Source organism: Cervus canadensis, chromosome 21 (genome assembly GCF_019320065.1).
Source record: "Cervus canadensis isolate Bull #8, Minnesota chromosome 21, ASM1932006v1, whole genome shotgun sequence".
Taxonomy (NCBI): Eukaryota; Metazoa; Chordata; class Mammalia; order Artiodactyla; family Cervidae; genus Cervus; species Cervus canadensis.
Genome location: NC_057406.1, coordinates 2834336 through 2862027, shown reverse-complemented (window position 1 = coordinate 2862027; position 27692 = coordinate 2834336). Strand labels below are relative to the sequence as shown.

At 54.6% G+C, this 27692-nt stretch overlaps 1 protein-coding gene across 2 annotated transcripts in view; it reads left to right on the top strand.

Annotated features, from left to right (window-relative positions):
* Positions 1–27692, top strand: part of TBC1D22A (TBC1 domain family member 22A) — a 259325-nt gene that overhangs the window by 147857 nt on the left and 83776 nt on the right. For both annotated transcript variants that reach the window (XM_043439879.1, XM_043439878.1), the window contains one exon: positions 13964–14073. In XM_043439879.1, the coding sequence (XP_043295814.1) occupies positions 13964–14073 (110 nt within the window). The remainder of the gene's footprint in view (positions 1–13963; positions 14074–27692) is intronic.

Below are 27692 nucleotides of genomic sequence, written 5' to 3'. Positions count from 1 at the left end.
TGGATTCACACTTGGGTTCCACCACAGCCAGAGCACAAGATCACCAGTGCTGCAGACTGTAATGCGTTTCTGTGTGATTTTTATATCCGAGGACCATTGAGCTTCTCAAGCGGCTCGGACATTTTTAGGCCCACCCTCGGCACTTATGGAGGCAGCCTGGCTCTGGGTGGCGTGTTCTGTGTCCATGAGACTAGTTGAGAGGCTGCGACAGGGTGCAGTCACAGTGACCGTGTAGCTCCCCGTTTTTTGCGCGGCTCACAGCGTCCCAGGCCCGCACCCCTAATTTTGCATTTTGTAATCCCATCACAAACATGACAGAGAAGCGACTCCATAGTTTCTTCAGGCAGCTGGGCTGATAGAGGCTGGGGAGAAGGTTAACACGGCCCCTCAGTCAGTGACCTCTCATCTGCCTCCCCCGGACATGGGGGCCCAGGCCTTCGTCAGGGGCCTCCCCCCGTAGCCCGTGTACAGACTGAATCCTCATGAAGCCCAGGTACTAGACGGAGAGGAGACCCGGGGCAATTACAGAGGGACCCATGTGATTACAGAGGGACCCATGTGATTACAGAGGAATCCATGTGATTACAAAGGGTCCCATGTGATTACAGAGGAATCCATGTGATTACAGAGGGTCCCATGTGATTACAGAGGAATCCATGTGATCACAGAGGAATCCATGTGATCACAGAGGGACCCGTGTGATCACAGAGGGACCCGTGTGATTACAGAGGGACCCGTGTGATCACAGAGGAATCCGTGTGATCACAGAGGAATCCATGTGATCACAGAGGGACCCATGTGATCACAGAGGAATCCATGTGATCACAGAGGGACCCATGTGCGCGGCACAGGCCGCCAGCCCGCCAGTCTGGGGAGTGTGTGTGTGTCTGTGTGTGTGTGTGTATTTTGACAGATTCATCTGGGCTGTTGTGATTTGGGTTCCTTAGTTTCTCTGTGTTTCCTCGGGGCAACTGGGATCCTGCAGGTGTGGTGAGCTGGGCCAGTTGGTTCCCGTCCCGAGTCTGCTGGGAGGCCTGGCTTCTGCCCCTGAGGGCTGCGCTTAGTAGGAGACCAGGGGTCTGAAATCCCAACCCAGAGATCTCGCTCCTGGGGGCGAGAGCCCACCTCCTCCCCATGCCTCAGGGCTGCGCTGATAACTCAGTGAATCCAAAATGGGTTTAAGGAGTGGCCACGAAAATGTGAAACCTCGCCAGAATGTAAGGCAGTGCAAATTAAACCTCACTTTACTGAGCTGTTTGAGACTTCCCAGAGGTGGAAAGATGGAACTGCTGAGGAGATGGTGGGGCCACAGCCTTGGGCATCCTGGCTACGGTGTAAATTCCAAACTCGCCTTCAGAGTATTTTCATAAGATTTGCCAGGAGCCTTGAAAACGCACTTACTCTTCACCTGCTGGTTTCATCTGGGATGCTTGTTGTAAGCAAATGGTTCTCACCGTGGATCAGACTCCTTGTGCAAGGAAGATGTCCAGGGATGCGCTCCTGATAGTGGAGAAGTGTTCAGATGACGTCACAGCCCAGGGCAGTGAGATGGTGACTGAGCCGGCAGAGCGCCAGGCCCAGCCTGTTAACCAGCATCCTGAAAGATGGCTTCAAACGGCGTGTGATAGAGTGGAAAACCCTCACCACTAATGCCAGCTTTCAGCAGGATGCATGTTTATATTTGTAATGCAACCATCGCCACAGAAAAAGCTGAGAGAAAACTCTGTGTAGAAAGAACTGGGGTGAACTGGAATGCTGGGATACTCGGTGGCCTGGTTGCGTTTGAGATGACAGCCAATGTGTGGCTAACTCGCCCTTTATTTAAAGATGTGAGTTCGTCAGCTTTTCTTCTGTGACTGGGGAGTGAGTGATGGGGGCTGGATCGTGCCCCTCGAAGACCCATGTCTGCACTGGCTTCTCCTCTTGGCCTCCAGGCGTGCAGGGCGATGGCCGCGCGGTTCTCAGTGACTCTGGTGACGAGGTTGACCATCCCCCCGGCCCAGGCTCTGCCCTGGACAGGCCGTGAGCCCTCGGGCCGAGACGAGCAGCCCTCAGGCCGGTCTGGGGGCCCAGCGAGGCTGTCCCTGCGCCCTCGTCCTCAGCCTGGGCGTGAGCTCAGCGGCAGGCAGGGAGCCGGGCGTCCAGCCCTCAGTCCACCCAAGGGCTCTGGGGAGAAGCTTGCGGCTGCCCCGCCCTCCATGTGCTCTGCTCTCGGGGCTGGAGGAGTTGGTGTGCTTCTGCAGGGCGTGAACATCCACCTGTGACGCAGGAGCCGTGACCCGAGTGTGGGACACGCGTGGACGTCCACCCGTGACGCGGGAGCCGTGACCCGAGTGTGGGACACGCGTGGACGTCCACCCGTGACGCGGGAGCCGTGACCCGAGTGTGCGAACCAGTGTGGACGGTCCACCTGTGACGCGGGAGCCGTGACCCGAGTGTGGGACCCAGCGGGGACGGCCCATCTGTGACGCGGGAGCTGTGACCCCAGTGTGGGACACACGTGGACGTCCTTCTGTGACGCGGGAGCCATGACCCGAGTGTGGGACATGCGTGGACGGTCCACCTGTGACGCGGGAGCTGTGACCCGAGTGTGGGACACGCGTGGATGGTTCATCTGTGACGTGGGAGCTGTGACCTGAGTGTGTGACCCAGTGTGGGCGGTCCACCTCTGACGTGGGAGCTGTGACCCGTGTGTGGGACACGTGTGGACGTCCACCTGTGACGCGGGAGCTGTGACCCGAGTGTGGGACACGCGTGGACAGTCCACCTGTGACGCGGGAGCCGTGACCCGAGTGTGGGACACGTGTGGATGGTTCATCTGTGACGCGGGAGCTGTGACCTGAGTGTGTGACACAGTGTGGGCGGTCCACCTCTGACGTGGGAGCTGTGACCCGTGTGTGGGACACGCGTGGACGTCCACCTGTGACGCGGCTGCCTGTGGTGTGGGGTCTCCCCGCCACCCCATCAGTGGCCACGGTGGTTCTGTGTTGGCCATGCAGGAAGGAGGGGCCCCCACCTGTAACAGCCCTTCTGCGTCTGAATGCTTCTTCAGGCGGGGATGGAGAACGGGTGTGCTGCTTGCAAACTAAATGCCTGTCATGCACCAGAAGTTTACTTGTGGGACTTTCCTGCTGTCAGGCCTTTTGAGGACCTTCTCGACATCCAGAGTCTTAACTCCCCTCCCAGACCGTGGGGACCCGAAGCACTTGCAGGGCTGTGAGCCAGGAGGCCTCCCGACCAGCAGGGAAGGAAGGGGCCCGTATTTTAAAGGAGGCCCAGGGGCTCTTGTCGAGGGAGAATTTCCTCCTGTGGACACAGTGGCGAGCCCCACGCTGGATTGGCTTGTTTGGAACAGACGTGTGTTTCAAAAGTGTAAGGAGGCCGTTCGGCTTTGTTGTTGTTCAGTCGCTCAGGCGTGTCCAACTCTGCGACCCCGTGGGCTGCAGCGCTCCAGGCTTCCCTGTCCTTCGCCATCTCCCGGAGTTTGCTCAGACTCGTGTCTGTCAGGTGGGGCTGCTGGCTCTGCTAATGGGCCGGCACAGAGGAGCCTCCATCAGCCAGCGGCCAAGGTGCTCGCGGTGTGGCTTCCTGGAGAGCGTGTCTGGCTTTTACTGTGTCTTTGGCAGTCGGGTGGAATAGCCCTGGGTTCATCCTGCCCTGGGTCCGGGGGTGGCCTGCCTGTTCTCATGGGAGCTGGGATGTCGGGGCCTGGGTGGGGAAGCCCGGCTCCTCCGGCAGACCCCAGCGTGGCAGGACAGGACCACGGGCCCTGCTCAGCCCTGCCTCCAGGCTGGGCGCTGCAGAGCTCCGTGGGTGCTTGTGGCCTCTGACCCGCTGTGTCCGAACCTGTGCGTCCTTCCCTCAGCAGAACTTCTGGACTGTGTGTGCTCTGCGTGGGTCTAAAGTCTTTCTCTTTACCTGTACCCGTGGTGGGTACTTTAAACTTTGAAATGTTACAGTTTTATGTTTATTAAATTGCTTATGTTTATCTGTATTTATCAATACCTAGTGCTATTGATCGTTTCTTTTTGTTTGACTTTTTCGTTAAGTTTCCTTTTCAGGTATTTCCCTCATTTTCACCAGGCTTACATATGTATTTTTCTTGCTGGGAAACAATTCTTAATAGCTTGTTTGATGTCAGTCCTTGGCCTGTTCAGTTCAGTTCAGTTCAGTCGCTCAGTTGTGTCTGACTCTTTGCGATCCCATGAACCGCAGCACGCCAGGCCTCCCTGTCCATCACCAACTCCCGGAGTTTACCCAGACTCATGTCCTTTGAGTCAGTGATGCTATATAACCATTTCATCCTCTGTCGCCCCCTTCTCCTCCTGCCCCCAATCCCTCCCAGCATCAGGGTCTTTTCCAATGAGTCAACTCTTTGCATGAGGTGGCCAAAGTATTGGAGTTTCAGCTTCAGCATCAGTCCTTCCAATGAACACCCAGGACTGATTTCCTTTTAGGATGGACTGGTTGGATCTCCTTGCAGTCCAAGGGACTCTCAAGAGTCTTCTCCAACACCACAGTTCAAAAGCATCAGTTCTTTGGTGCTCAGCTTTCTTTGTAGTCCAACTCTCACATCCATACATGACCACTGGAAAAACCATAACCTTGACTAGATGACCTTTGTTGGCAAAGTAATGTCTCTGCTTTTTAATATGCTGTCTAGGTTGGTCATAACTTTCCTTCCAAGGAGGAAGCGTCTTTTAATTTCATGGTTGTAATCACCATCTGCGGTGATTTTGGAGCCCCCCAAAGTAAAGTCAGCCACTGTTTCCCCATCTATTTGCCATGAAGTGATGGGGGATGCCATGATCTTAGTTTTCTGAATGTTGAGCCTTAAGCCAACTTTTTCACTCTCCTCTTTCACTTTCATCAAGAGTCTCTTTAGTTCTTCACTTTCTGCCATAAGGGTGGTGTCATCTGCATATCTGAGGTTATTGATATTTCTCCTGGCAATCTTGATTCCAGCTTGTGCGTCATCCAGCCCAGCATTTCTCATGATGTGCTCTGCATATAAGTTAAATAAGCAGGGTGACAATATACAGCCTTGACGTACTCCTTTTCCTATTTGGAACCAGTCTGTTGTTCCATGTTCAGTTCTAACTGATGCTTCCTGACCTGCATACAGGTTTCTCAAAAGGCAGGTCAGGTGGTCTGGTATGCCCATCTCTTTCAGAATTTTCCACAGTTTATTGTGATCCACACAGTCAAAGGCTTTGGCATACTCAGTAAAGCAGAAAAAGATGTTTTTCTGGAACTCTCTAGCTTTTTTGATGATCCAGCGGATGTTGGCAGTTTGATCTCTGGTTCCTCTGCCTTTTCTAAAACGAGCTTGAACATCTGGAAGTTCACGGTTCATGTGTTGCTGAAGCCTGGCTTGGAGAATTTTGAGCATTACTTTACTAGCGTGTGAGATGAGTGCAATTGTGTGGTAGTTTGGGCATTCTTTGGCATTGCCTTTCTTTGGGATTGGAATGAAAATGGACCTTTTTCAGTCCTGTGGCCACTGCTGAGTTTTCCAAATTTGCTGACATATTGAGTGCAGCACTTTCACAGGATCATCTTTTAGGATTTGAAATAGCTCAGCTGGAATTCCATCACCTCCACTAGCTTTGTTCATAGTGATACTTCCTAAGGCCCATTTGACTTCGCATCCAGGACGTTTGGCTCTAGGTGGGTGATCACACCATCGTGATTATCTGGGTCGTGAAGATCTAACCCTTGGCCTGTACTGTGTTGCAGATGTTTATCCAGTTTGCTTTACTTTCTTAGTTTTTTGCTCACGACCATATTATGTTTGACTATGATGATCTAGGCCAGGTTTCCCTTTTGTGCTGGGTTTTTCCCTGGCAGGGTCTTTCTCTGAGCTGAGAAGTTAGAATTCCATCGTCATGCTGGGGAAGCGCCTCTACCGCACCCCCCCCCCGGGTGATTTCTGTCCCAGTGCTGCACCCCAAGCTTCCCTCCACCCGCTTCTGAGTGCAGTCCACCCAGACCCTCGGGAACAAGGAGGGTCTCGTGTTCGTCAACTTTTTCTTTCCATCTGGGTGCATTAGTGATGATTTGAGTGAGCGAGCATTTTGCTGATTGATTTAAAGACCCGTTTATCCTTTGAGGAATTATTTTTGACTTAATTGGATAAAGGGAGTAAATCAATTGAGTGGATTGATTTATGATCAGTTTGCCTTTATCAGATGATCTTGACTCCAGAAAGCTCATTCTCTGTTTAAATGACTGCCGTCTGCCTCCTGAAGGATGAGCCTATGTACAGAATCTACTTCTGCTTGGAGATGCACCGTCAGAAAGGTCTTAACCCAAAGTCTTCCACTCCTCTCCTTGTTAGAGTAACGAGGGGCTTGAGCCCTTTAATGCAGTGAGGAGGTGTAGGCGGGTTCGTCCTGTGAGCCTGACCAGCGGTCCAGGCACCAGTGCATCTCAGATGAACGGCGTGGGTTTCATGATCCACGTGCGCCCCGCTTCTGAGTCTTGAGCGAGGGAGAGGGCAGGAGCCAAAGAGGGCCTGCTCTCCTGGGAGAGGTGGACCTGGGGAGCTGTTTTCCTTGACAGTGTGCCCGTGATTCTCAAAGGCGAGGTCAGCGCCTGCTGCAGTCTTTCTGGGTGCCTCCGGATCAGAGGAGCTTGGCCCTCTGTTCAGGGAGCCCTGGGCTTCTGTGGGAAGGAGGCCGTTGGAGCAGGTTGCACTTGACCTTGTTTGGAAGAACACTTTCTTCAGTGGGAATGAGTCCTCCTTCACTGACTTGTTTGCATCGCCATTCGTGGAAGCAAGTTATTGTTCGTTGTTCAGTCTCTTAAGTCATTTCTGACTCTTTGCAGCCCCATGGACGGCAGCATGCCAGGCTTCCCTGTCCTTCACTATCTTCTGGAGCCTGCTCAAACTCATGTCCGTTGAGTCGGTGATGCCATCCAACCATCTCATCCTCTGTTGTCCCCTTCTCCTCCTGCCCTCAATCTTTCCCAGCATCAGGGTCTTTTCCAATGAGTCTTTGCATCACGTGGCCAAAGTGTTGAGGCTTAGATTCAGCGATAAGTTGGATATTTCCTTCAGCCAGAGACTTTGGGGTAAAATCTTTTTTCGCTCTTTACAGAGCATGCTGGCATAATACGCACCGTGCTCTAGGCCGAGTTGTTGATGTAGTGCCTCCTCCCTCCTGGGCCGCCGGGTCTCTGGCAGCAGGCCATCAGGCACTTGGTAGGTGGTTTGGGGGTGTCTGCTGTGTGTGAGTGGAGGGGCTGGGGGCACGGAGAGTGAGGTGGGCGTGGCCGTGCTCTCGGAGCTCTCATAGCAGTGGGGGGACACGCACGCAGGTACAGCAGTGGGGAGGGACGCAGCTGGTGACACGTGCCGTAGACATGTAGCCGGGCGGTGCTGCGACCCGGCCTGCCCCATCCTCTGCAGGAGATGCCAGTGTCTGCATTTCACGGCGTGGAGCTGACGTGGTCCCTGGCGGTCACTTTACTGATGGGGCGGTCAGTGGTGCCTAGACGCTCAGGTGTGCCTTGGTGGCGATTGCGGCTCATAAGCTCTGGTTGGGAGCATCTCTTCCGCCTATAGCACTGTTCCTCCACTAGAACAGTGCGCCCCCCCCCCGTGCATGCTGACCCTAATGCACCGATGTCCCCATGGCCTACCTTCCCGCTGAGGAAGCCCAGCTCAGAGCCGGGCGCCCTAGATCTCAGGTCCTCTGGCCCCGGCTGGCCACGTGGATGTCCGCGCAGCTGCTGGGCTCTGCCCCCGCGCCCTCCCGCACATGGCCTTCTCTCCCATCCCCCTGTGCCCTGCCTGCCGTCCTCCCAGGCCCAGGTCAGATGCCATGTCGCCCCCACCCGCATCCCCCCGAGGGCCCTCCGTCTCCTCTGAACCGGCCGTGTCTGAGCCCCGTCCCTGCTCACTCTGCACGCGGCAGTTTCTTTGTTCGCAGGCATGGCCGTGTGCAGCGCCCCCCCACCCCGAGATGAATCAGGTCAATGAAGGAGATCGGTAAACAGAGAACGAATCAATCGGTGAGTCGGTGACTGAGCGTGTGCCTGGTCCCCGCTTTCCGGGCTCTGCAGGTGGTTCTGTTTCCTCTTTACCTTTTGCCCGTCCCCACATTTTCTTGCACAAACAAGTGCTCAATACAAGTTAAGAGAATCAATCAGCATTTCAACCAATGGCAATTCCATTACCAAAATCTCTACTCACAGCGTTATGGAAAAAAAAAAAATCAAAGAGCCCGTCAAGCCAAAAAATGCTGTGAGATTAAACATTGTTCCTTTTATCAAAACTACATTATAAAAACAAGAGTCACCAAGGATACTGAAGTTTCCCTTCATGCTTGATCTCAGTCCCCACACCAACCTTGTCCTTTTCCCAAGTGTTCCCAGAGGCCTTGCCCCTGGGGTCAGATACCACATTTTTCTAGGAAGAGACCTGCAGCGGCCTGCCCGCAACCCCCCCACCTCCCGCCCCAAGTCCTCTCCCCCAGAGCCGTGCCTTCTGCTGGGGCTGCAGCAGAAGAGGCTGGAGACCCCTGTCGGGGGGTGCATAGGGGCAGAGACCCGTGGCAGGGGTGCGCGGGGGTGCAAGGGGTTGGGAACAGAGCCCGCTGGTGGTGAGAGGCGGATCCTTGCCATCAGGATCCCTGTCAGGGCCAGAAGGTGGACAGTTGGACGCGGCCGAATGGTGCCGGCCTGCCTGACCCCGAGGGAGCGCGTCATCCTTGTCTTGTCCTTGACCCGTGGTCTGTGCCTGCCCACGGCCGAGGGCTGCGGGTCTTCAACCCTGTCGCGGAATTAGAAACTCTTGGCGACCTGTGATCTGTAACCTTGAGCTGCTTTTGTATTACTTACTTTAGAATTAAACCCTCCTACTACTGCTCAGCCAGTCTGATCATCACTTTCATTGTTTGTGCTGGGCCAAGGAGTTTTCCTGAATTTATGGTCTTGAGTTGAGACTCCTCTCTCACCAAAGCAGGGCTCTTCCCATACATTGGAGCCCAAACCTATGTAATGAAGTGCCAGCGTCTCCATCACCGGAGTGTCAGTGTTTCAAATTTAAACCTCGAGGGATGCGGAAGATTAGACCACAGAGCGGCTCCAGCTTGCTGATAGGGAAGGGGGTGTTTCTGATTGCCCGTTAAACTCCTGATTACACAAAGAGGCTCATCGCAGGCAGGGCTCGACCGCGGTGGGTGATGGACATGGTCATAATGGCTGTGTTGGCCCCTTCCCTGCCCTCGCTGGTCCCCAGCAGGGCCGCCTTGCCTCCTGAAACCTGTGGTGCGGGAGGCCGCCCTCCAGCCTGCGTGGGTGCTCCGTGTCCTGGGATCCGCGAGCATCCTTGGTGTTTAAATGTGAGCCGTTTTCCTCTTTCTGGTTGGCAAGCCACCCTGTTGAGTTTACCTCCGTGGGGAAGCCCGCTGTGAGAGCTCCCCGGTCACCATCCCCGTGAGTGAGGCTCCAGCCCGTGTCCCCAGCCTTGCCCATGCCGGGGTCTCCTGGGGGCAGAGGGAGGCTGTGGGGGCCCCGCCCAGGAGGTCGCAGCTCGGTGAGCTTGTGCGGGGACAGGCTCTCTTGCCGTCCGATGGAGGAGAGGACGGGGGCTGCTGTTTCTTCTTCAGGAAGTTGTGCAGTGCCAGGAGATTAGCGACCAGGGCTGTCCGCGTGGAGTTGGAGACCCCGGCGCCCTCGCCTGGCCCAGCGCGGCCACGACGCCCGGGGGATGAGCCCCGACTCTGGCTCTGCCCCGCCCGGCACCTTCCCTGCCCGCAGGCCCCGCGTCTGGCAGCTGGGAGTGTTCTCCCCGGTGAGCGTCTTCCCGAGAAACGGACCCCGGCCCAGAGGACACTCTGTGGAAACTCAGGAGAAACCCTCCATCCGCCTTCTGTCTGTAGGTGGTGGCGGCTGTCATGACAGCCTCCTCGTCATGGTGTCCGAGGACTTCGAGCTCATCAACCTGCCTGTTCTTTTCCCACCCGGTACCTTTTCTTTCTTCTGGACACGGAAACGTGCACAGCAGAGTCCTGCCCTTTATTACAAAGGATGTTTCAAAGCAGCCCTCACACCCCTGTGCGGTTTCTCCTTACGAGGCTCCGTCTCTTCCATTTTTCTGTTTCCTGTGTCTGGCGGGGGACGGCTGGCACCCCACCTCCGAAAGCCAGCGGATCCCCTCACCCTAACCCTTCTGGCCCCAAACGCCCCGGAAGCCTGCCACGGTTTGCAAGGGCAGTGCCGCCACCACGGGGAACCTTTCACTCCAGGGCTGTTTGTCTGGGAAAGACAGACTTTTAGTTAAACTCTCCTAGTGGCTTAAACAGCATCGCCAACCCCCACTGCCGAATCTCCGCACTGTGGGAGTGGGCGCTGTCTTCTTACTCGGTACCTCTCCCTGGAAAACAGAGGGTGGTGGTTTCCTGCCCCGCCAGTCACACGCGGGGCCTCCCGGGGTCTCTGCGGCGCCGTCTGAGCCGTGTCCCTGTGTCCTGTCTGACCTACAGTTCTGGAGTTTTCCATATAAATGGAGCTGTTGATAAGAGTGGGGTTGTTTTCCAAATTGCTTTTTAAACAATCACACGGCAAGACAGCATTTCCAAAGAATTTATGCAAACCATCCCCGGAAGCTTTTCTGTGATCTAAGGAGGCAAGTGAGATTGTTTTTAATTAAGTGTCTGTCTTTACTGTTCTGCGCCTTTGCGTTCACCTGTGGCCCACTTGGGACTGCGGGTCGTCTTCCCCGGGACGGTGGCAGTCAGCGCCTTTGCCGCCTCCCTGGGCTTACCTGTGCGCTTGCCCCCCGGCACTCTGAGGGCCCCGTGGGGTTAGAGATCTTGCCCCAGCTTGGTGTCCCCGGCGTACAGGCCTGGCCCCGACAAGCTGGGGAGGAGGGCTGGGTGCAGCTTTGAGACGGCGTTGCTCACGCCGGCGTTGATGTCCCTTTGTGACTGAAATATGAACTCGGTGTGAACTCGCTGGGGCTCAGTGCGCGGCCTCTTTGAGACAGAGCCTTGCAGCGCCTGCTTTTCTGTTGGTGTCTGGTCCAGCCCGCCGGTACCGCCAGCGGTTTGTCACCTGTGCCCCCCACCAGGGCAGCCGCCGGGCTTTCTGCTCTGTCCTTTGACTCTGACTGCAGTCCCAGCCCGGGGCTTCTGGACGGTTCTGCGCTGTTCCCAGCGCTCTTCTCTGACAGAGGTACTTATCTCATTCTGACAGCAGGGGTCATTCCGATTCTCTCGACCTGCAGAAGACCGATCGGCGTGGGGGCTGCCTGAGTTAAATGCCAGTACTTCCTTATGTCGGAGAGGAACAAATGGCCTTTTGCGGGGAGTGACACCTGGAAAAGGCCTCCGACATTTCCTGGGATCACATAATAAGCCCGCTAAACAGACCAAGAAAAATCGCCGAGGCTCGCGCCTGCCCCCCGCAGCCGCCCTCTCCCCGCCGTCCTGGCCTGGGACGGCCCTGCCTCCTCGTGACCCGGGGAGGGGCTGAGGTCTTGTAGGTCAATGCCCTGAAGACTCTCAAAAGCGAGGACGTGGAGGAAAGACACACCCACGGAGCCCTCGGGTTGTTGTGGACACGGCGCCCTGAGGCTGGAAAGCAGTCAGCTCTGCTTTGGTTCAGGGGAAGTTTTCCCAGCAAGGAAGTCTCGGCCCGAGGAGGCCACTTCCACTCCCGCCTGTGAACTCGGTCTTGCAGCAGAAAGGGCGTCATGCTGGGCTGGGCCGGTGCCCACGGCCCCCCCCCCCCCGCCCAGGGCGCCGCACAGCAGGGAGCCCTGGGGGCGTGGCTTCCCGCCTCTCCGACCCCGTGTGCGGAGTCAGGCGGGCTCCATCCCCTGGATGATCGGGGCCCGTGGGCACGCGGGCCGCCCGGACAGATTTCCAAGGCCAGGTGCTTGGCTGGGCTGGCCCGGGGGCAGAGGAAGGCCCGCAGCCCCCGGGGGGCAGTTTCATTGGCACCTTGGGCTGGGGGGTTCCCAGAGCTGGCCTTGGAGCACGCTTCACCCCAGTCCTGCGTTGGAGGGGAGGGCGGGCCGCGTGGGTCTGCCCGCCAGGGCCTGGCTGTGAACAGACACTCCGCCCCGTCAGCCGTTTCCCATTTTCTAAGTCGTTTCCCCCTTTGATCCGCCAGCTCCTCGGGGGTGTTGGTTCTTCGTCACCTCTGCGCCGAGGGGTCTGGAGTGTAGGGGTGCGGGGAGTGCCCATCGAGGAGGGGTGATACACACGGCAGGGCCGTGTGTGTGGGAGGTCCATGCGGTGGGAGGTCATGCTGCCGCAGAGAGGAGGGAAGACTCAGTTACTCCTGGAAGCCTCGTGTGCAGTGAGGACAACCAGATAGGACAGGCTGCGTGGCCTGCGTCCCCTGACCTGAGAGGGCCACACAGGCACGTCCATGGGGCAGACGGGACGCTGCCCGGGGCCCCGGGGCTGGGAGGGGCTGCTGCTGGGCTCAGGGTGTGTTTTGGGGGTGATGAAAACGTTCTGGAGTTAGAGAGTGGCAATGGCTACCTCACCCCCTGAAGATCCTAAGACCCACTGAATTGTACACTCGAGTTGAAGTATGTCTCAGTAAAAGAACTCCCCAGACCAAACCGACAAAGGCTTGTAGAGTGAGTGAGGGAGCAGATGAAGGAGCGGTTGAGAGTGCTGAGGGACGCGCGCTCCCAGGGGCTGCAGGGGCTTGGGGCCAGAGCTGCTGTGTGGTGTGCGCGGCCGTGAGGCTGTGCCCCGAGCGGTGTGCGTGTGTCGGGGTCGTGGCAGCCTGTCTGGGCTCCTGAGGCCCCAGCCAGTTGGCTTGCCTGAGGGATGCCGGCCTGGAAACGCCCGCCCTGTTCTTACTTTCTTCTGCTGTGAACAGAGAACAGAGCGGGAGGGTGGCCACGACGGCTCCCCCAGCCTCGCACGGGATAGGAGTCCGGCCGGCAGGTGCGAGGTGTGCCTGAGTGCAGAGGCCTGGCCCAGGCTTGGGGACACACACGGGTCCACGCTGTGACCCCGCCATTCCCAGGCTGCTTGTTGCCTCTCTGCCTCCCATTTTCCCAGGGGTGCAATGGTGGCCCTAACAGAGTCAGTGCGTTTAAAACACGAGAGAGTGCCTGGCATATATGATAATCACCCGATACATGTTAGCAGTTATCGTTATTGTAATCATTGTCATTTTTACCCACTTAAAACTTTCTAAATATATTCCAGGCTGAAGTGTTTCTTTTCTTAAAGAACATTTTCATTGCAAGGATGCCATGCACATTTGCAAAATACAACAAAAGTAAATAAAATTTGAGAAATAGGAGACACAATTTTTTAAACATTTATGAGTGTTATGCTGGATGATAGCAATTTTTCTAAGGATCTAAAATCAGTTTCTTCAAATGTCTGATAAGCCATTCCAATGAGGCATCTGTTTTGCATTTTGAAACTTTTAAGTTATGTTTTCTCATTAGATTTTTGTACTTGAAGGAAGAAATTACTTAGAGTGCCATTGCCTGTTCTTCCTTTCAAACACATCTGTGTTTTTGCTGTCTTGGTGTTTGCTCACAGCCTAGCAGTATTTATCCAGTGTGGTTTTGGGAACTCTCACCTTGAAGCAGGTTTTTGGAGGGCTTATTACTGAGTGAATTTGTGAATACATTAGAAGCAGAATTTTTAAAAAATCTTTTGGAGAAACTCCGATCTTGGTTAGGTCCCCTTGGTTAGGTCCCCTCTTCTTAGGATGTGAAATGCCCAAGAAAAAACAATTTACAATATATTAATTATGTTAATTAATTGGGGAGGATTCAGAATATTAATTACCTGCAACTAATTAGGTATTAAAATTGCGGCCCATTAAGTGATGAGGTGGAAGACGAGTCGTCCAGTTAGAGCAAGAGAAGTGGGAGGGAGGGGGGTCCTGGGGGGGTGGCATTCCTGCGAGCGGATCGCACATCCTCTGAGACCTGACGGCTCCCTGTCTCCTCCCCCCTGCCCCGCAGACGACGTGGACGCGGACTCCGCCGACATCTCCCAGGTGCCTGAGGACGCGCTGCGCAATGTGGAGGCCGACACGTACTGGTGCATGAGCCGGCTGCTGGACGGCATCCAGGTGAGCCCCGCCCGGGTCCCGCCCCCACCACCGCCACAGCCTCTCAAGCCTTCTGAAGCTCCGACTCTGCTGCTGGGCACACGTGTGTCTGTCTGGGGGCACACGGGCCCCTGGAGCCTGTGGGGGTCACGGTGCAGGCTCAGGGGGACCAGGCCCCTGCAGAGTCCATGGGGGGTACAGTACAGGCTCGGAGGGACCCCTCCCCTGCAGAGCCTGATCCCCGCTAGGCCCGCCTCCCCCTCTGCTGCAGCCGTGACTGTGTGGCTCTGCCCCAGCGCAGGCCATCGTGGCAAGCTGTTTCACTGTCCATGGAACTGAGTTCAGAGGACCCTGCCCCTTAAAGGGCACTGGATTTAGAGTGACGTGGGGTGCATGGGCGGCTGGCCCCCCTGCCCTGCCATCCTCAGCTCAGGGGCCTTGGCATTCCAGGACGTGGCGCCGGGCCCCAGAGGGAGCTGAGAGCCGGAGGGCGTCCTGCCCGCATGCGTGGGACCCCTGTGCGTGGGGTTCTGCTAGACCCGTGGTCAGCTGGGCCACTGACTGGGATTTTCCCAGAGGAGCCAGTCCCCCAGGGCCTGGCGGTTGGATGGAATCCTCCACCCCCATGTATCAGTGGGGAGGCTCTTCCACAGGTGCCTGGGGAGGACGCAGTTGGCAGGTCAGGGGCAGAAGGTGGGCTGGGGCCTTGTGTGTGGCAGGAGGTGGCCGAGGAAGCTGGCCGGCCCCTGAGCCAGCTGCAGGCCCCGTTTGGCTCAGCTGGTGCCCACATGGCTTTCTCAGATGTCCACCTGGTGCCCGGGGCTGCGCCCACTCTGAGATGAAGTGGGGTTGTGTGAGCACCGGGTCACCCAGCGTAACACCGCTCCACGGACATGCATGGGGGCAGAGTGAGGCCTGGAGGGGAAAGCCTGGGACAGGGCTTTGATCTGAGGCTCGTTTTGGTCACTCACTCCAGGACGGTCTGTTGCACAGATGGCCGCCCCAGGCTGGAGGCTGTGCAGGGGGCTTGGGTTCCGCCGGGACCGCTTTGTCCCCGGTAGAGTGGGGTCCTTCTGCCGGGAGCAAGAGGACAGGGCGTGGCGATGCGCTTGTCACCAGTGTCCCCCACAAGCCTCGGCTTTTCCGGAGCTGTTGTCGCAGCAAGTGTTCCTGACGCCACTGGCTGGAGAGGCCTCAGCTCAGCTGCTTGATTTGAAGTGGTCCAAGTGAGGCTTTTCTAAGATGTCGTTCAAAGACTGAGGCCAAGAGCTGACTCATTGGAAAAGACCCGACGCTGGGAAAGATTGAGGGCAAGAGGAGAAGAGGGCAACAGAGGATGAGATGGTTGGATGGCATCACCGACTCAATGGACACGAATGTGAGCAAGCTCCGGGAGACAGTGAAGGACGGGGAGGCCTGGCGTGCTGCGGTTCATGGGGTTGCAAAGAGTCGAACACAACTCAGCGACTGAACAACAGGCAACAGAAGATTGAGGCCCTTGGGTTTAATTCGCATAAATCAGCTACGACAATTCTCTTGAAGAAAACTGTGTGGATCCCCTTTCCCCTTGTTAACTTAGGAATTGACAGAGAAAGCAGAAGCCCTTCCTGGAGTTGAACAACGGGAACCTCGTATCTGAGAGCCCATCAGGCCGCCTGGTGACACATTTTGTGCCTTGTAAAGAGAAATGTGCCTGCTGGAGACGTATTTCAGCCCAGCATCGATCCATCATTTCCCCACTCTGATACTGTTCTCCTATTTTTTAGTCTTTCTTCCCGAACTTCGGACTCTTTTCCTCCCTGGAAAAGAGATTGAATCATAGTGTGAAACTTTATACATTTCAAATGTCACCTCTCTGATCATGAGTGATGGAACTTCTGCCATTTAAATACAAGATTATCTGGCATCTATTTGTAAATAAAATCAGCTGTACAGTGAAATCGATGCTGGCTTTTCATTTTTCACCCGAGATTTCTTGTCTGATGAAAGGGTTTCTTGACAAGGGTGCTGCGTGGAAGGCATAATGTTTCTCTGGCACGCGTGTGCGCGCGTGTGTGTGTTTGTACAACGGACGCAAGCCGGCAGCAGCCATCCGTCTTTCTGACACGAGGTTGTGATTGATTCCACGTGATCCTCCGGTGCACAAGGATTCAGGGGGGCCCGCTGCGGGCGCCTGGGGGTTTTGGGGGCTCTTCTGGAATTCCCTCAGATGAGGCCGACCCTGGCGACCCCGTGCGAGCTCCCCGGGGTGCTTCTCACTGTGCACAAGGGCTGCCACCGTCTGTCACTGGTTGAGTGTGCGGCTGTGAGGGTTTCCCAGGTGGAACAGTGGGAAAGAATCTGCCTGCCAATGCAGGAGACACAGGTTCGATCCCTGGATCTGGACGATCCCCTCGAGAAGGAAGTGGCAACCTGCTGCAGTAGTCTTGCCTGGAAAATCCCATGGACAGAGGAGCCTGGCAGGCTATAGTTCGTGAAGTCGCAAAGAGCTGGAGGCCACTTAGCCTCTGACCACACACCATGAGGCTGTGGTGCTTAAGAGGCTATCCTCCTATGATTAAGAGGAAGCATGGACTAGGAAGGCAGCGCCCCAGGGCCTGGCTGCTCTTGCATCTTAGCTCACGTGCCTTCTCCTGCTCTCACTTCTGTCCTCTCCACGCCTCTCGGGACTTCTCGGGCGCCTTCCTCAATCGCCCTTTTCATCACATCAGTCCCTGGGTGAGAACCGTTGAGAAAACTCATTTTTGGTTTTGTTGAGTACAACTCTCAGCCTGGTCTTCATGCGTTGTTCCTGTACTGGATGAAGTTCAGGTTTATATCGTGGGATGGCGGTCCACCCCGTTGCCAGAGGCTTCAGCGAGGGCGTCAGAGTCTCCTTGCGGGGAAGGCCAGGGAGTCGTGTGGCCAGAGGGGTGACGGGGAAGAGGGGACCCCAGCGAGTACGCAGCGACTCCGGCCCGTTGGTGCTCCCGGTGGCGATTCAGCCTCGCAAGCAGCACACGGGGCGGAGCTGCTCGCCCTCGAGCAGACGGCGCGTGTTGGACCCGCACCCCCGCCCTGAAGCCTGCTGGACGGCCTTCCCCAGCTGAAATAAGTGGCGGTGAGTTCCGTTTTGCTGGGGGAAGTTCTGCAGAACAGCGCACATGTGTTCATACTCTTGCCCTCCAACAGCCTGGATGGAGAAGCTGTGTTTCCGGCTCCCCCAGGGGCCTGGATGTGAGACGCTGCCGCTTGGGGCCAGAGTGTGGGGGCACCTGGCACCTGCAGGCCCAGCGCTGGGTGCCGTGCGTCCCTCCCCCGCTGGTTCACGGTGGCGGGGAGCCGGGAGAGGAGGCCCTGGGCCCAGCACCTGTGCGGACCAGGAAAGGGCAAGCCTCCGCCCCTCCTCCACAAACGCCCGGTGCTGGGTGTGGCTCCCTAAAGTGAGCAGGGGCCGCCTAGGGGAGTCGGGATGGGAGGGGAGCCGACGGGGAACCGCAGAGGGGTCATCAGACGCGCTGGTGCCAGGAGGCCAGGCGTCAGTGCCCGGCGAGGTGTAAAGATCAGGTGAAGAGCCGCTCCCGGGAATCAAGGTGCCGTCCAGAACCAGTACGGCGGTTCTGCAGCGAGGTCTCCGCTCCGCGTCTCAGGGCCGCCTGCCGTTCCTAATAGTGAGGGTCAGGGAGCTCTTACTAGTGGGGCTGATTCTACCAGTACTTGCCAGTTAGAGCTCCGCCAGATAATGCAAAACCATTTAGTGATTTACTTTAGCAACAAGAAATCCATTCTATGCTATTGTAAGTAAAACACTTTTCAGATAAATGAGTATTTACCAAACCAAAAATGTTTAATGAGAAGAGAGTCACGGTTTTACTTTTACTTGCCTTGATGGAAGACAGCTGAATTCTCATCTGTGTTTCTACAGTCCGCCTGTTGTAATATGTACTTTTGTTGTTGTTGGAGTATATGATGAAAACCCAGACTCTCGTAGGTGTGTGGTTGGAGAAGGGAGAGGTACCGTAGTAGCCTTCTGGATGACCGGAGGCTTTCCCTTTAATACTGTACCACGACCTAAGAGATGGTAGCTTCTGGTTATAGTAAACATTGTGTTCTGAAATTTTTAGTTGAGAAATAATAAGAAGGACTATTAAAGGTCACTTGCAGTGTGACTGTGAAGCCGTGTTAGTGAACCTTTGTGCTCAGTCACAGTGAAAGCCGTTGGCCCGTCTTGTGCTCGGAACGGGCCTTTTACACGTGTGGTTCTGTAACATCAGACATTGCTCATTGGAGCATACGGGATGCCTGAGGTATGCTGATATTCTGAACATCACGTTTCATTGAGTCGTATCAGAGACTCACCTTTGGGACTTCCCTGGTGGTCCAGCGGTTAAGATTTCACCTCCCAAAGCGAAAGATTTCTGCCTCCCCGAGCAGAGGGCGCTGGTTCAATCCCTGGTCTGGGAGGTAAGATCCCACATGCCTCAAGCCAAAACACTGAAACATAAAACAGAAGCAGTATTGTAGCAAGTTCAATAAAGACTTTAAAAATGGTCCACAGCAACAACAACCAAAAAAAAGTTTTTTTTTTTAATCACCTTTTTACCACCACCTCATAAAGAATTGTCATGCTCAGAGTGGTGGGTCAAAGTTCTCGAAAATTTGAATTTTGGCTTCAAAGCTCAAATATTATTGGCAATAAATGCTGTGAATTGCTTCCCTTGAAGTGACGGGCTGACTTTGTTCACTTTCGAGGAAATGTCTGCCCGATACCTGAGTCTGAATAATGAGTTTGCCTGTCGGTCATTCTGTCAAATATCAATGATGTTTTTTGAAAAAACGTATCCATTACCGCTCTCAGCTCAAAGAGTTGCACCAGCTGCTTTTCTGGGAGAAGTTTAGCATTTTGGATGCATGTCTCGAGAGCCTTATTTCCCAGGTGTCACTAGTGGTAAAGAACCTGCTTGCCGATGCAGCAGACGGACAAGAGATGCAGGTTCGATCCCTGGGTCAGGAAGATCCCCTGGAGGAGGAAATGGCAACCCACTCCAGTGTTCTTGCCTGGAGAATCCCATGGACAGAGGAGCCTGGTGGGCTACAGTCCATGGAGTCGCAGAGTCGGACACGACTGAGCGACTAAGCACGCACGCACTCCATAGTTATACGTGTTCTTCCCATTCTTCCCCAGATAATATTGAAAAGCTGTTTATTAGGGGTCGAGATTTGACACAGTACTGGTCGTGAGATTAGAACCTGTTCCTGTGCCGCCCGTGACATCCTCTAAGGAAATGCCTTTCTCATGAATGCGTGGCATTAAGGGTATAGTTGGTGGGGCCGCCCTGTCCATGCCTCATGCCAGCGCTTTTACCTGCCACCCCTGGGGGCAGAGCCTCACAGCCCACGCCAGCAGGGCGGCCCAGGCAGACGGTCCCCCGGTGTCACCATGGATGCAGTCTGGGCCTCACCGGCCGCTGGAAAGGGCCCCAGGGAGCCCGGCGGTTGGCTGAGCACCGTGGGGGCCACCGCCCGCGGGGAGGGTGCTCTCTCGGAGACACCCCCGGGTGAGCTCACACAGGAGAAGTACTGGACGGAGCCAGTGCCTCACGGGTGGCTGTCGGCCGGGCTGGGCCCCAGGGAGCCGTGCCCGGGGTCCCGGAGCAGTGGGCCTCTCTGCCCGGGTCCTGCCCCTCGTTCCCCGGCACCGTGAGTTGCTGTTGCCCATCTGGGACGTCAGGAGCGCGGGCTGGGTGGCCCTGGCCTGGGATTTCCCGTCCCGTCGGCACAACAGGGCCACACTCAGGTCTCACCCGAGGTCAGTGTTCCTCAGGCCCCGTGTCAGGCTTGCAGCCAGAGATGTACCTTTTGTAAAACTGAATTTGCAACTTTATTTTATTTTTAAACGTATTTATTTTTGACTCTGCTGGGTCTCTCTGCTGCTGCCCGGGCTTTCTTTTCTGTAGTTGCAGTGAGTGGGGCCACTCTCTAGCTGTGGCTTCTCGTGGCGGTGTCCTCCCCGTGTTGTGGAGCGCGGGCTCCCGGGTGTGAGGGCCTCGGTCGTCGGAACCCGTGGGCCCAGCAGCGGCCGCTCCGCGACTCCAGCGCGCACGGTTCTGCAGTCGTGGTGCAGGCCCAGCCGCTCCTAACCCCCAGCACTGGGGTCTTCCCGCGTCAGGGACTGAACCCGTCCCTCTTGCCTTGGCAGGCGGATTCCTCACCGCTCAGCCATCAGGGAAGCCTTCTGAGATCTACCTTCTAAAAATAATTAGGTAGGGGAATTCCCTGGCGGTCCAGCGGTTAGGCCTCCAGGCTCTCACTGCCGAGGACCCTCTGTTGGGGAGTTAAGATCCCATGAGCCATGAGGCAGGAAAAAAAAAAGGGCCATTATTTCTTCCAGTGGTTTCAGGGGTTGTGTCCTTGTGACGCTGCCTCTGGGGATGGTTTTTGGTTAGCTCACCGACAGCGATTTGAGCCGGTCCTGCTGACGGCTGTGTCTCTATGAAGGACCGCCTTAGGACAGGATGACAGGACGCAGTCCATGAGTTTTGGGGTGAACAAGGGGTGTTCCCCTGCACTTCCCGGGAGGAAGCTGCCAGAGGGCCCATGCAGCAGCCCCGCCTGCCGGCCCCGGGATGTAGCGGGTCGGGTCCCCAGCCCGGGCCGGCCGCGCCCGTCCTGGCCTGCTCGGGGATTGTTCTTGGGCCTTCGCCAGACTCCTCATTTCACTTAACACCGCGCGCCAGGGCTGCCGGGAGCGCTCACCTCCTGAATTACGGCTTCCATACCTGCCCGCCCTGCAGTCAGACCATTACTCTCAGATTCATTACTTAGCAGGACGGCCTCTTGGAGTAGAAAGGAACCGTCGCCTTTTATAATTAGTCATTTACATTTTCTTTCCTTGGGGAAGAATCACTCAATTCTAAGACCTGGTTGCTGGCATGGAAGTGATGGGAATGTTGGTGAAAGTAACTGTTTTATCTGGGAGCTTACTTGTCAGAGGAAAGGCCGGCAGCGCGCTGCTGTAGTGACTGGCAAAGGGATGACCAGGCCTGTGTCCGGAGACTGGAGGGACGGGGAGGTGGGGGTGAGCTCGCTGCGGTGAGTTAGCCAGGGAGAGAATAGGCACGGCCCACCCCAGGACCCAGAGCCTGCCAGCCCCTCGAGAGGTTCTGTTCCAAGAGAGAGAGAGGCCCGAGGACCCTCAGAAGGAGCCAGGACCTTGATCCGTTTTCACTCCCTGCCAGGCTCCAAGGACAGAGAACAAAGGGCCGGCCCGCTGCTTGGTGGAGAGGACACCCACGTGGCCCCCACTTGGCTTCTGATGTTCGCATCAGGCGTCTCCGCCTGGAAAGGGCAGCAGAGCGGCAGGAGGCGGGTGGAGAGCCGGGCCTGCGCCCCGCCCGTGAGTGGACGGCGAATGGCCCCAGAGTCTGGTCCACGTGAGGCTCTGCTTTCTCCTATCCGGATGCATCAGGCTCGGAGACGTGATCTGAGAGCTATAGTCGAGAAGAGTGAGGACTCCTGGCAGTGTTTTAGAAAGGCTTATTGAATAGACAAGAGTGTGTGGGCTACTGAGCTGCAGCGGGAGATTCATTAAGAATGAATTATTGCGTGCCAATTTAAAAAGGAAGATTAAAAAATAAATTCATCTACAGTAGCATCGAAAACAGTGAAATGCATGTTGTTGCCGGATGGATGGTTCATTCCTTTCAATCACAAAGCAGTGCTGCGCCTTGTCAGTGTATCAGTTTGTTGAAACACCCTGCAGTTGCTGGAAGCCGAGGCTGGTTCTTCTCTTTGTCTCAGGAAAGGAATCTCCTCGAACGCGCGTGCACACATCCTCTGGTGGGTGTGCACTTTGTTTCCCCTGGGTCAGTTCCTAGGAGTGAACTCGCTGGGTCGTGGCGTAGAGGTATACTTAGTTTTATGAAAAACATCCAGACCTTTCCCCCGGCTTGGTTACGCTACGTCACACACTCATCAGAAGTAAGGTCTGGCTGCTCCACGCGCTCATCAGCTTTGCGTGTCCCTGCTTTTACTTACGCTGGAGAGCAGTCGTCTGTGTGTGTGTGTATTTATCTATACTGTTGGGCTGCACCCCGCAGTCCTACAAGGCCCCATGTTTCCCCAGCTTCAAGACCAAAGAAAAGCCCAGTCAGTGACAGAGACATCAATGGTTCAGTGGATGGGGGGCCTTATATGTCTGAAACAAGGTCCTGGAGTGACCTCCGTGGATGATGGGCAGGACGTGGAGGCAGTCTTTGTTCCCAGAGGAAAGGGAGTTTGCCACTAAAGAGGGGATTAGATTGCCTTTTCATGCTGTTCACGGAGCTCCTGTGGCAAGAATACGGTAGTGGTTCACCATGTCTTCCTCCAGGGGACCGTGTTTTGTCAGAACTGCTAACTATGACCCATCCATCTGGGGTGGCCCTGCACGGCATAGCTCATAGCTTCATTGAGTTAGGCAAGCCCTTCACCAAGATAAGGCTGTGATCAACTTTGGCCACCTGATGCGAAGAGCTGTTGGTGTTCAGTCGCTCAGCTGTGTCTGACTCTTTGCAACCCCATGGACTGCAGCACGCCAGGCTCCCCTGTCCTTCACCATCTCCCGGAGCTTGCTCAAACTCATGTCCATCGAGTCAGTGATGCCATCCAGCCATCTTATCCTCTGTCGTCCCCTTCTCCTCCTGCCTTCTGTCTTCCCCAGCGTCAGGGGCTTTTCCAGTGAGTCAGCTCTTTCCATCAGGTGGCCAAAGTATTGGAGCTTCAGCTTCAGTGTCAGTCCTTCCAATGAACACTCAGGACTGATTTCCTTTAGGATGGACTGGTTGGATCTCCTTGCAGTCCAAGGGACTCTCAAGAGCCTTCTCCAACACCACTCATTGGAAAAGACCCTGATGCTGGGAAAGATTGAGGGCAGGAGAAGAGGCAGCAGAGGATGAAATGGTTGGATGGCATCACCGACTCAATGGCCATGAATTTGAGCAAAATCTGGGAGATGGTGAAGGACAAGGGATCCTGGTGTCCTGCAGTCCACGGGGTCACAGAGTTGGACACATTTTAGCGACTAAACAACAGCAAAGTCAGGTCGGCTCATTAGTTACCCGGGAAACCGGCTGAGGGGCAGGCCCCTCACTGCCCCTTTGATAAGAACAGTCACTGGCCGGAGCCTGGGGCGAGTACGTAGGAAGGAAGGTCGGTCAGCAGCGCCAGGTGTGGGTGAAGCAGGCGCTGGTCAGGTAGGGGTGGACAGAGAGGAGAGTGGCCACCTTGACTGGCCTCACTGTACAGCATCTCCATCTCTACATATGGAGAGAGGGGATGGGAATATTCTTCCCAAGACTGTGGCTTGTCAGTTTATTTTTTAACAATGTCTTCTGCTGAGCAGAGAATTTTAATTTTGAGGACTTCTAATTTATTATTATTATTTTTTGTGGTAATGATTTTCTGTGTCCTATAACTAAAACTCCTTTTCCTGCCCCTAGCATGCCAGGATATTCTCCTGTGTTTTTCTTCTAGAAACTATAATTTTATTTAATTTTTATGGACACTGTAATTTTAGCTTTTACTTTTAGGTCTGTCCTCGAGCTTGACTTAATTTTTCTGTGTGGTGTGAGGAAGGCATCATGGCTCATTTTTTAAATGTAGGTTTCCTAGTTAATAACAGCTCCATTTCTTAAGAGCAGTTTTGTTTTGTTCCCAGAACACACTGCTTTGGCACCTTTTCTGAAAATCAAATGACTGTTTAAGTGTAGGTCCGCTTTTGGACACTCGATCATGTTTCATTGACCTGGTAATGGAGTGTTAATGCCAGTGCACACACTGCCTTAACCTCTGTGGCTTTTCTTGGAGTTGGTAGGGTAAGTCCTTCTAGTGTGTGCTTTTTTTAAAAAAAATTGTCTTGAGTATTTTTAGTTCTTTGAATTTTTATGGAGAGTTTGTCATTAGCCATTTCCTACCCAAAAAAGCCTTGGAAAAAGTCTTAGGGCCTGGGATTTTTGAATGGGATTGTATTTTGAATCTCTGTGTTAGTTTTCCCAGAATTAACAGTATTAGCAATGTTGATTTATTCTAGTCTGTAAGCATGGCATATTTTAAAATTTATTTAAATGTGTTTTAACTTATCCTCATAAACATTTTGTACTTTTCAGTGTATGGGCTTTTCTAATTTTTCTTAAATTTATTTCAAGGTAGGTTTTTTTTTTTTTTTTTTAAATAGTCCTTTAAATAGTATAGCTTTCTTTGTAAATTTCTTAAAATTTTTATTGATGGTTTATACAAATACAGTTGCGTTTTGTAAACTGACAGGTTTCCGGTTCCTGTTGTGTATCAGTTCCTCCGAAGCTTGCTGACTGGAGCATGTCTTTCGTCTCACTCGCGGAGCCTGTGGGTCAGGGTTGCGGTCAGCGCGCACCTCAACCTGCTGTCTGCACCACGCTGCCTGGCGCCCCATGGGATGACTAGCAGGCTGGCCCAGGTTGTTGCCTGGGGCCTGGAATCAGCTGCAGCCTCACTCTTTCACGTGTGTGGTGCCCAGGCCTGGGTGACCCCAGGACTGAGACTGTAGTTGAGCTGCCCACTTGTGGCCTCCCTTCGTGGCTTAACATCCTCACGGCACGGTGGCCTTGGGAAAGTCAAAATTCTGATGTGATGGTTCAAGGCTCCCAGTAAGACTTGCAGAAAGCAAGGTGTAAGTTGCACAAGCCTACCCAGATTCAAAGAGAGGGAAATTGGACTTCATCTCTTGATGCAGGAGTGGCCTGATCACATCATAAAAGAACATTTGGGATAAGAGATACTGTTGTGGCCACTTTTGGAAAATGTAATATACTGCACCTTGCTTCTGGTGATCTTGCTAAATTTACTTATTAGTTCCAGGAGCTTTTTGGTGGATGCCTTAGGATTTTTTAAGGGCACAAGGGCGTCACCTGCAGATAAACAGAATTTTACTTCTTTCTATTAATATGTGTGGCTTTTATTTTCTCTTCTTCCCTGATTGCATTTTCAGGGGCCTCAAAGTACAATGTTGAATGGAAGTGATGAGGGCAGACACTTTTAGATACATATATATGTAGGATGATTATGCTTTCTTGGTGAGTCTGTGTGTTTATTGTTATGAAATATTCCTCTTTTTCTGGTATTTCTTCTGTCCTGGGTCCAGTTCATCTGATATTAAAATAGCGATCCCATCTTCCTTAGGATTAGTATTTCCTTGGTTTATCGTTTTCCATCTCTTTGCTTTTAATCTGTATTGTCTTATTTAAAGTGCATTTCTTGTGGATAGCTCATAGTTGGATTTTGCTTTCTTGTCCTTTTAATGTGTGTTTAGCTCATGTACATTCATGACATTATTTATATGGCTGGAGTTTAGGCTGCCATTTTGCTATTTATTTTCTATTCATTTCACAGTTTCCTCCCTTTTTCCTACCTTCTTTTGGATGCATTGCATACTTTTTAAGTTATGGAGAACTGTTTACAGACGTATTGAGCGGAAAGTACAGAGTTTGATATACTCTGTTGCCACCTGCACACAGACACACACTTGCTCCTGTTGTTAACGTCTTGCTTTAGTGTGGTGCTTTTGTTATAACTGATGAGCTGCAGTTGGTATATTGCTATTAACTAAAGTTCACGGTTGACATTGGGGTTCCCTCTTTGTGCTGTACATTCTATGGGTTTGGCCAAACGTATAAGGACTTAAGGGGCTTCCCTACTGGCTCAGTCCGTAAAGAATCCACCTATAATGCAGGACACCGCCTGCAATGCAGGAGACCTGAGTTCAATCCCTGGGTCGGGAACATCCCCTGGAGAAGGAAATGGCAACCCACTCCAGCGTTCTTGTCTGAAAAGTCCCATGGACGGAGGAGCCTGGCGGGCTACAGTCCCTGGGGTCGCAAGGAGTTGGACACAACTTAGTGGCTAAACCACCAGCACCAGGACATACGTCCACCATTACGGTATCGTCCAGAGTAGTTCACTGCTCTGAAAACCCCCTGCCCTCCCCTGTTCATCCTTCCCTCTCCCGGAACCCTTGACAGCCAGGGGTCTTCTCGGCATCTCCACGGCTTTGCCGCTTCCGGAATGTCGTTTCCTTGGAACCGCCCCATTCTGGGGTCCCTTTCCCTCAGGGGGCCTCTCTTGCTACTGTCTGTTTTCACTCTAGCTTGTTGGCGGCCTCTCCTCTCCCCGCCCTCCCGTTAGTGGTTGCTCCTTATAGCTCAGGCCTATAACTGACCGGGACTCCCTTCAGATGCTGTTGCACCAGCTACCAGTGCTGGCCGGCCTGTGCCCCAACACAGGCGTTCAGCTTGTCCCCATTTTCTGAGCAGTTAGCAGGGGAGCACCATGCCGCTCTGCCAGGGCTGGGGGGGCCTTCTGCCCTCATCCCGTCCCGTGACCGATGGCCCCCGGGAACCTGTGGAATGGGTGGGCAGAAGGGCTCACACTTTGTGTGGACACCCCCAGTGCCTTATGAAGGAGCCTGCCTGTCTCCATGTAACAGATGAGGAAATAGAAGATCAAAGAAATTAGGCTCGCTGGTGGGAAAACAGTTGGCCGGATAAATTTTTGCAGCACCCTCCTGCCTGAGAAGGGCTTCCGTGGTAGCTCAGTTGGTAAAGAATCTGCCTGCAGTGCAGGAGAGCCAGGTTCGATCCCTGGGTCGGGAAGATCCCCTGGAGAAGGGAATGGTGACCCACTCCAGTATCCTTGCCTGGGAAGTCCCGTGGACAGGAGAGCCTGGTGGGCTGAAGTTCATGGAGCTGCAAAGAGTTGGGCACGACTGAGCGACTCGCGCTTCCACCGTCTTTCCCCCCGAGCAGCATGCCATGTGGCTCTGTCCTCCTCCTCCCCTCTGCCCAGAGACCGTGATGAGGACGTGGAGGGTGTGTGTAACCACTGCCTCTCAGCGTGGAGGGACAGCTGATGCGATGGATGACGTGCTCAGGGTTCAGAGTGAGTTCCACTGCCCGCGGTGCCAGCCAGACACGTGAAATGAACAAACTAATAGTAGTAAGTGAGAAGGCCTCCGTTCAAGTTCACAAAACCAGCCAGTGCGGCTTGCTGAACATACGCGGTCTGGACAGTCTGGGTTGACTGCGTCTCCAGCAGGGCGCTTTCATCTTCACTGGGCCCAGGGTCTTCAGGCAGGTGACCGACGCCTCGCGTCCTCTCTGGCCTCCTCTGTTAGGCTCACCTCGGCAGCCAGAGTCACCTTTTCCAAGTGCAGAGCTCGTGACTGCGGTGGCTGCCCTTTCTGTGCCGTTCGCGTCGTCCTGTAGCTTTGCTGGGGTCTCACCCTTGGCGCCCCACATGGCCTTCCCGCCTTGGGGTGATGATCTCCCATCAAGCGCAGCTTCCTCGGGGCCCCTCCCTCCACCCTGGCCTTTGCTGCCCGCCTGGCGTGAGCCCGCGTCCCCACGGCTGCTGGGGCTGCCTGCTCTCTGCATCTTGGCCCCGGCCTCCCGTTCTGTGTGTCCCTGGGTCAGGCCCCTGTTCTGTGCTCTGACCTCAGGGCTCCCTGGGTCGTGGTGAGACCGCATGTGCGTCTGCGTGGCCTGCATGATGAACGTTTGCTTGACGACCAGACCGTCATCTCTGAACACAAGTCCCATGTTTGTTTTCCTGCCCGACTGTGTTGGGGACCCAGGACCGCCCCCAGGTTCTGG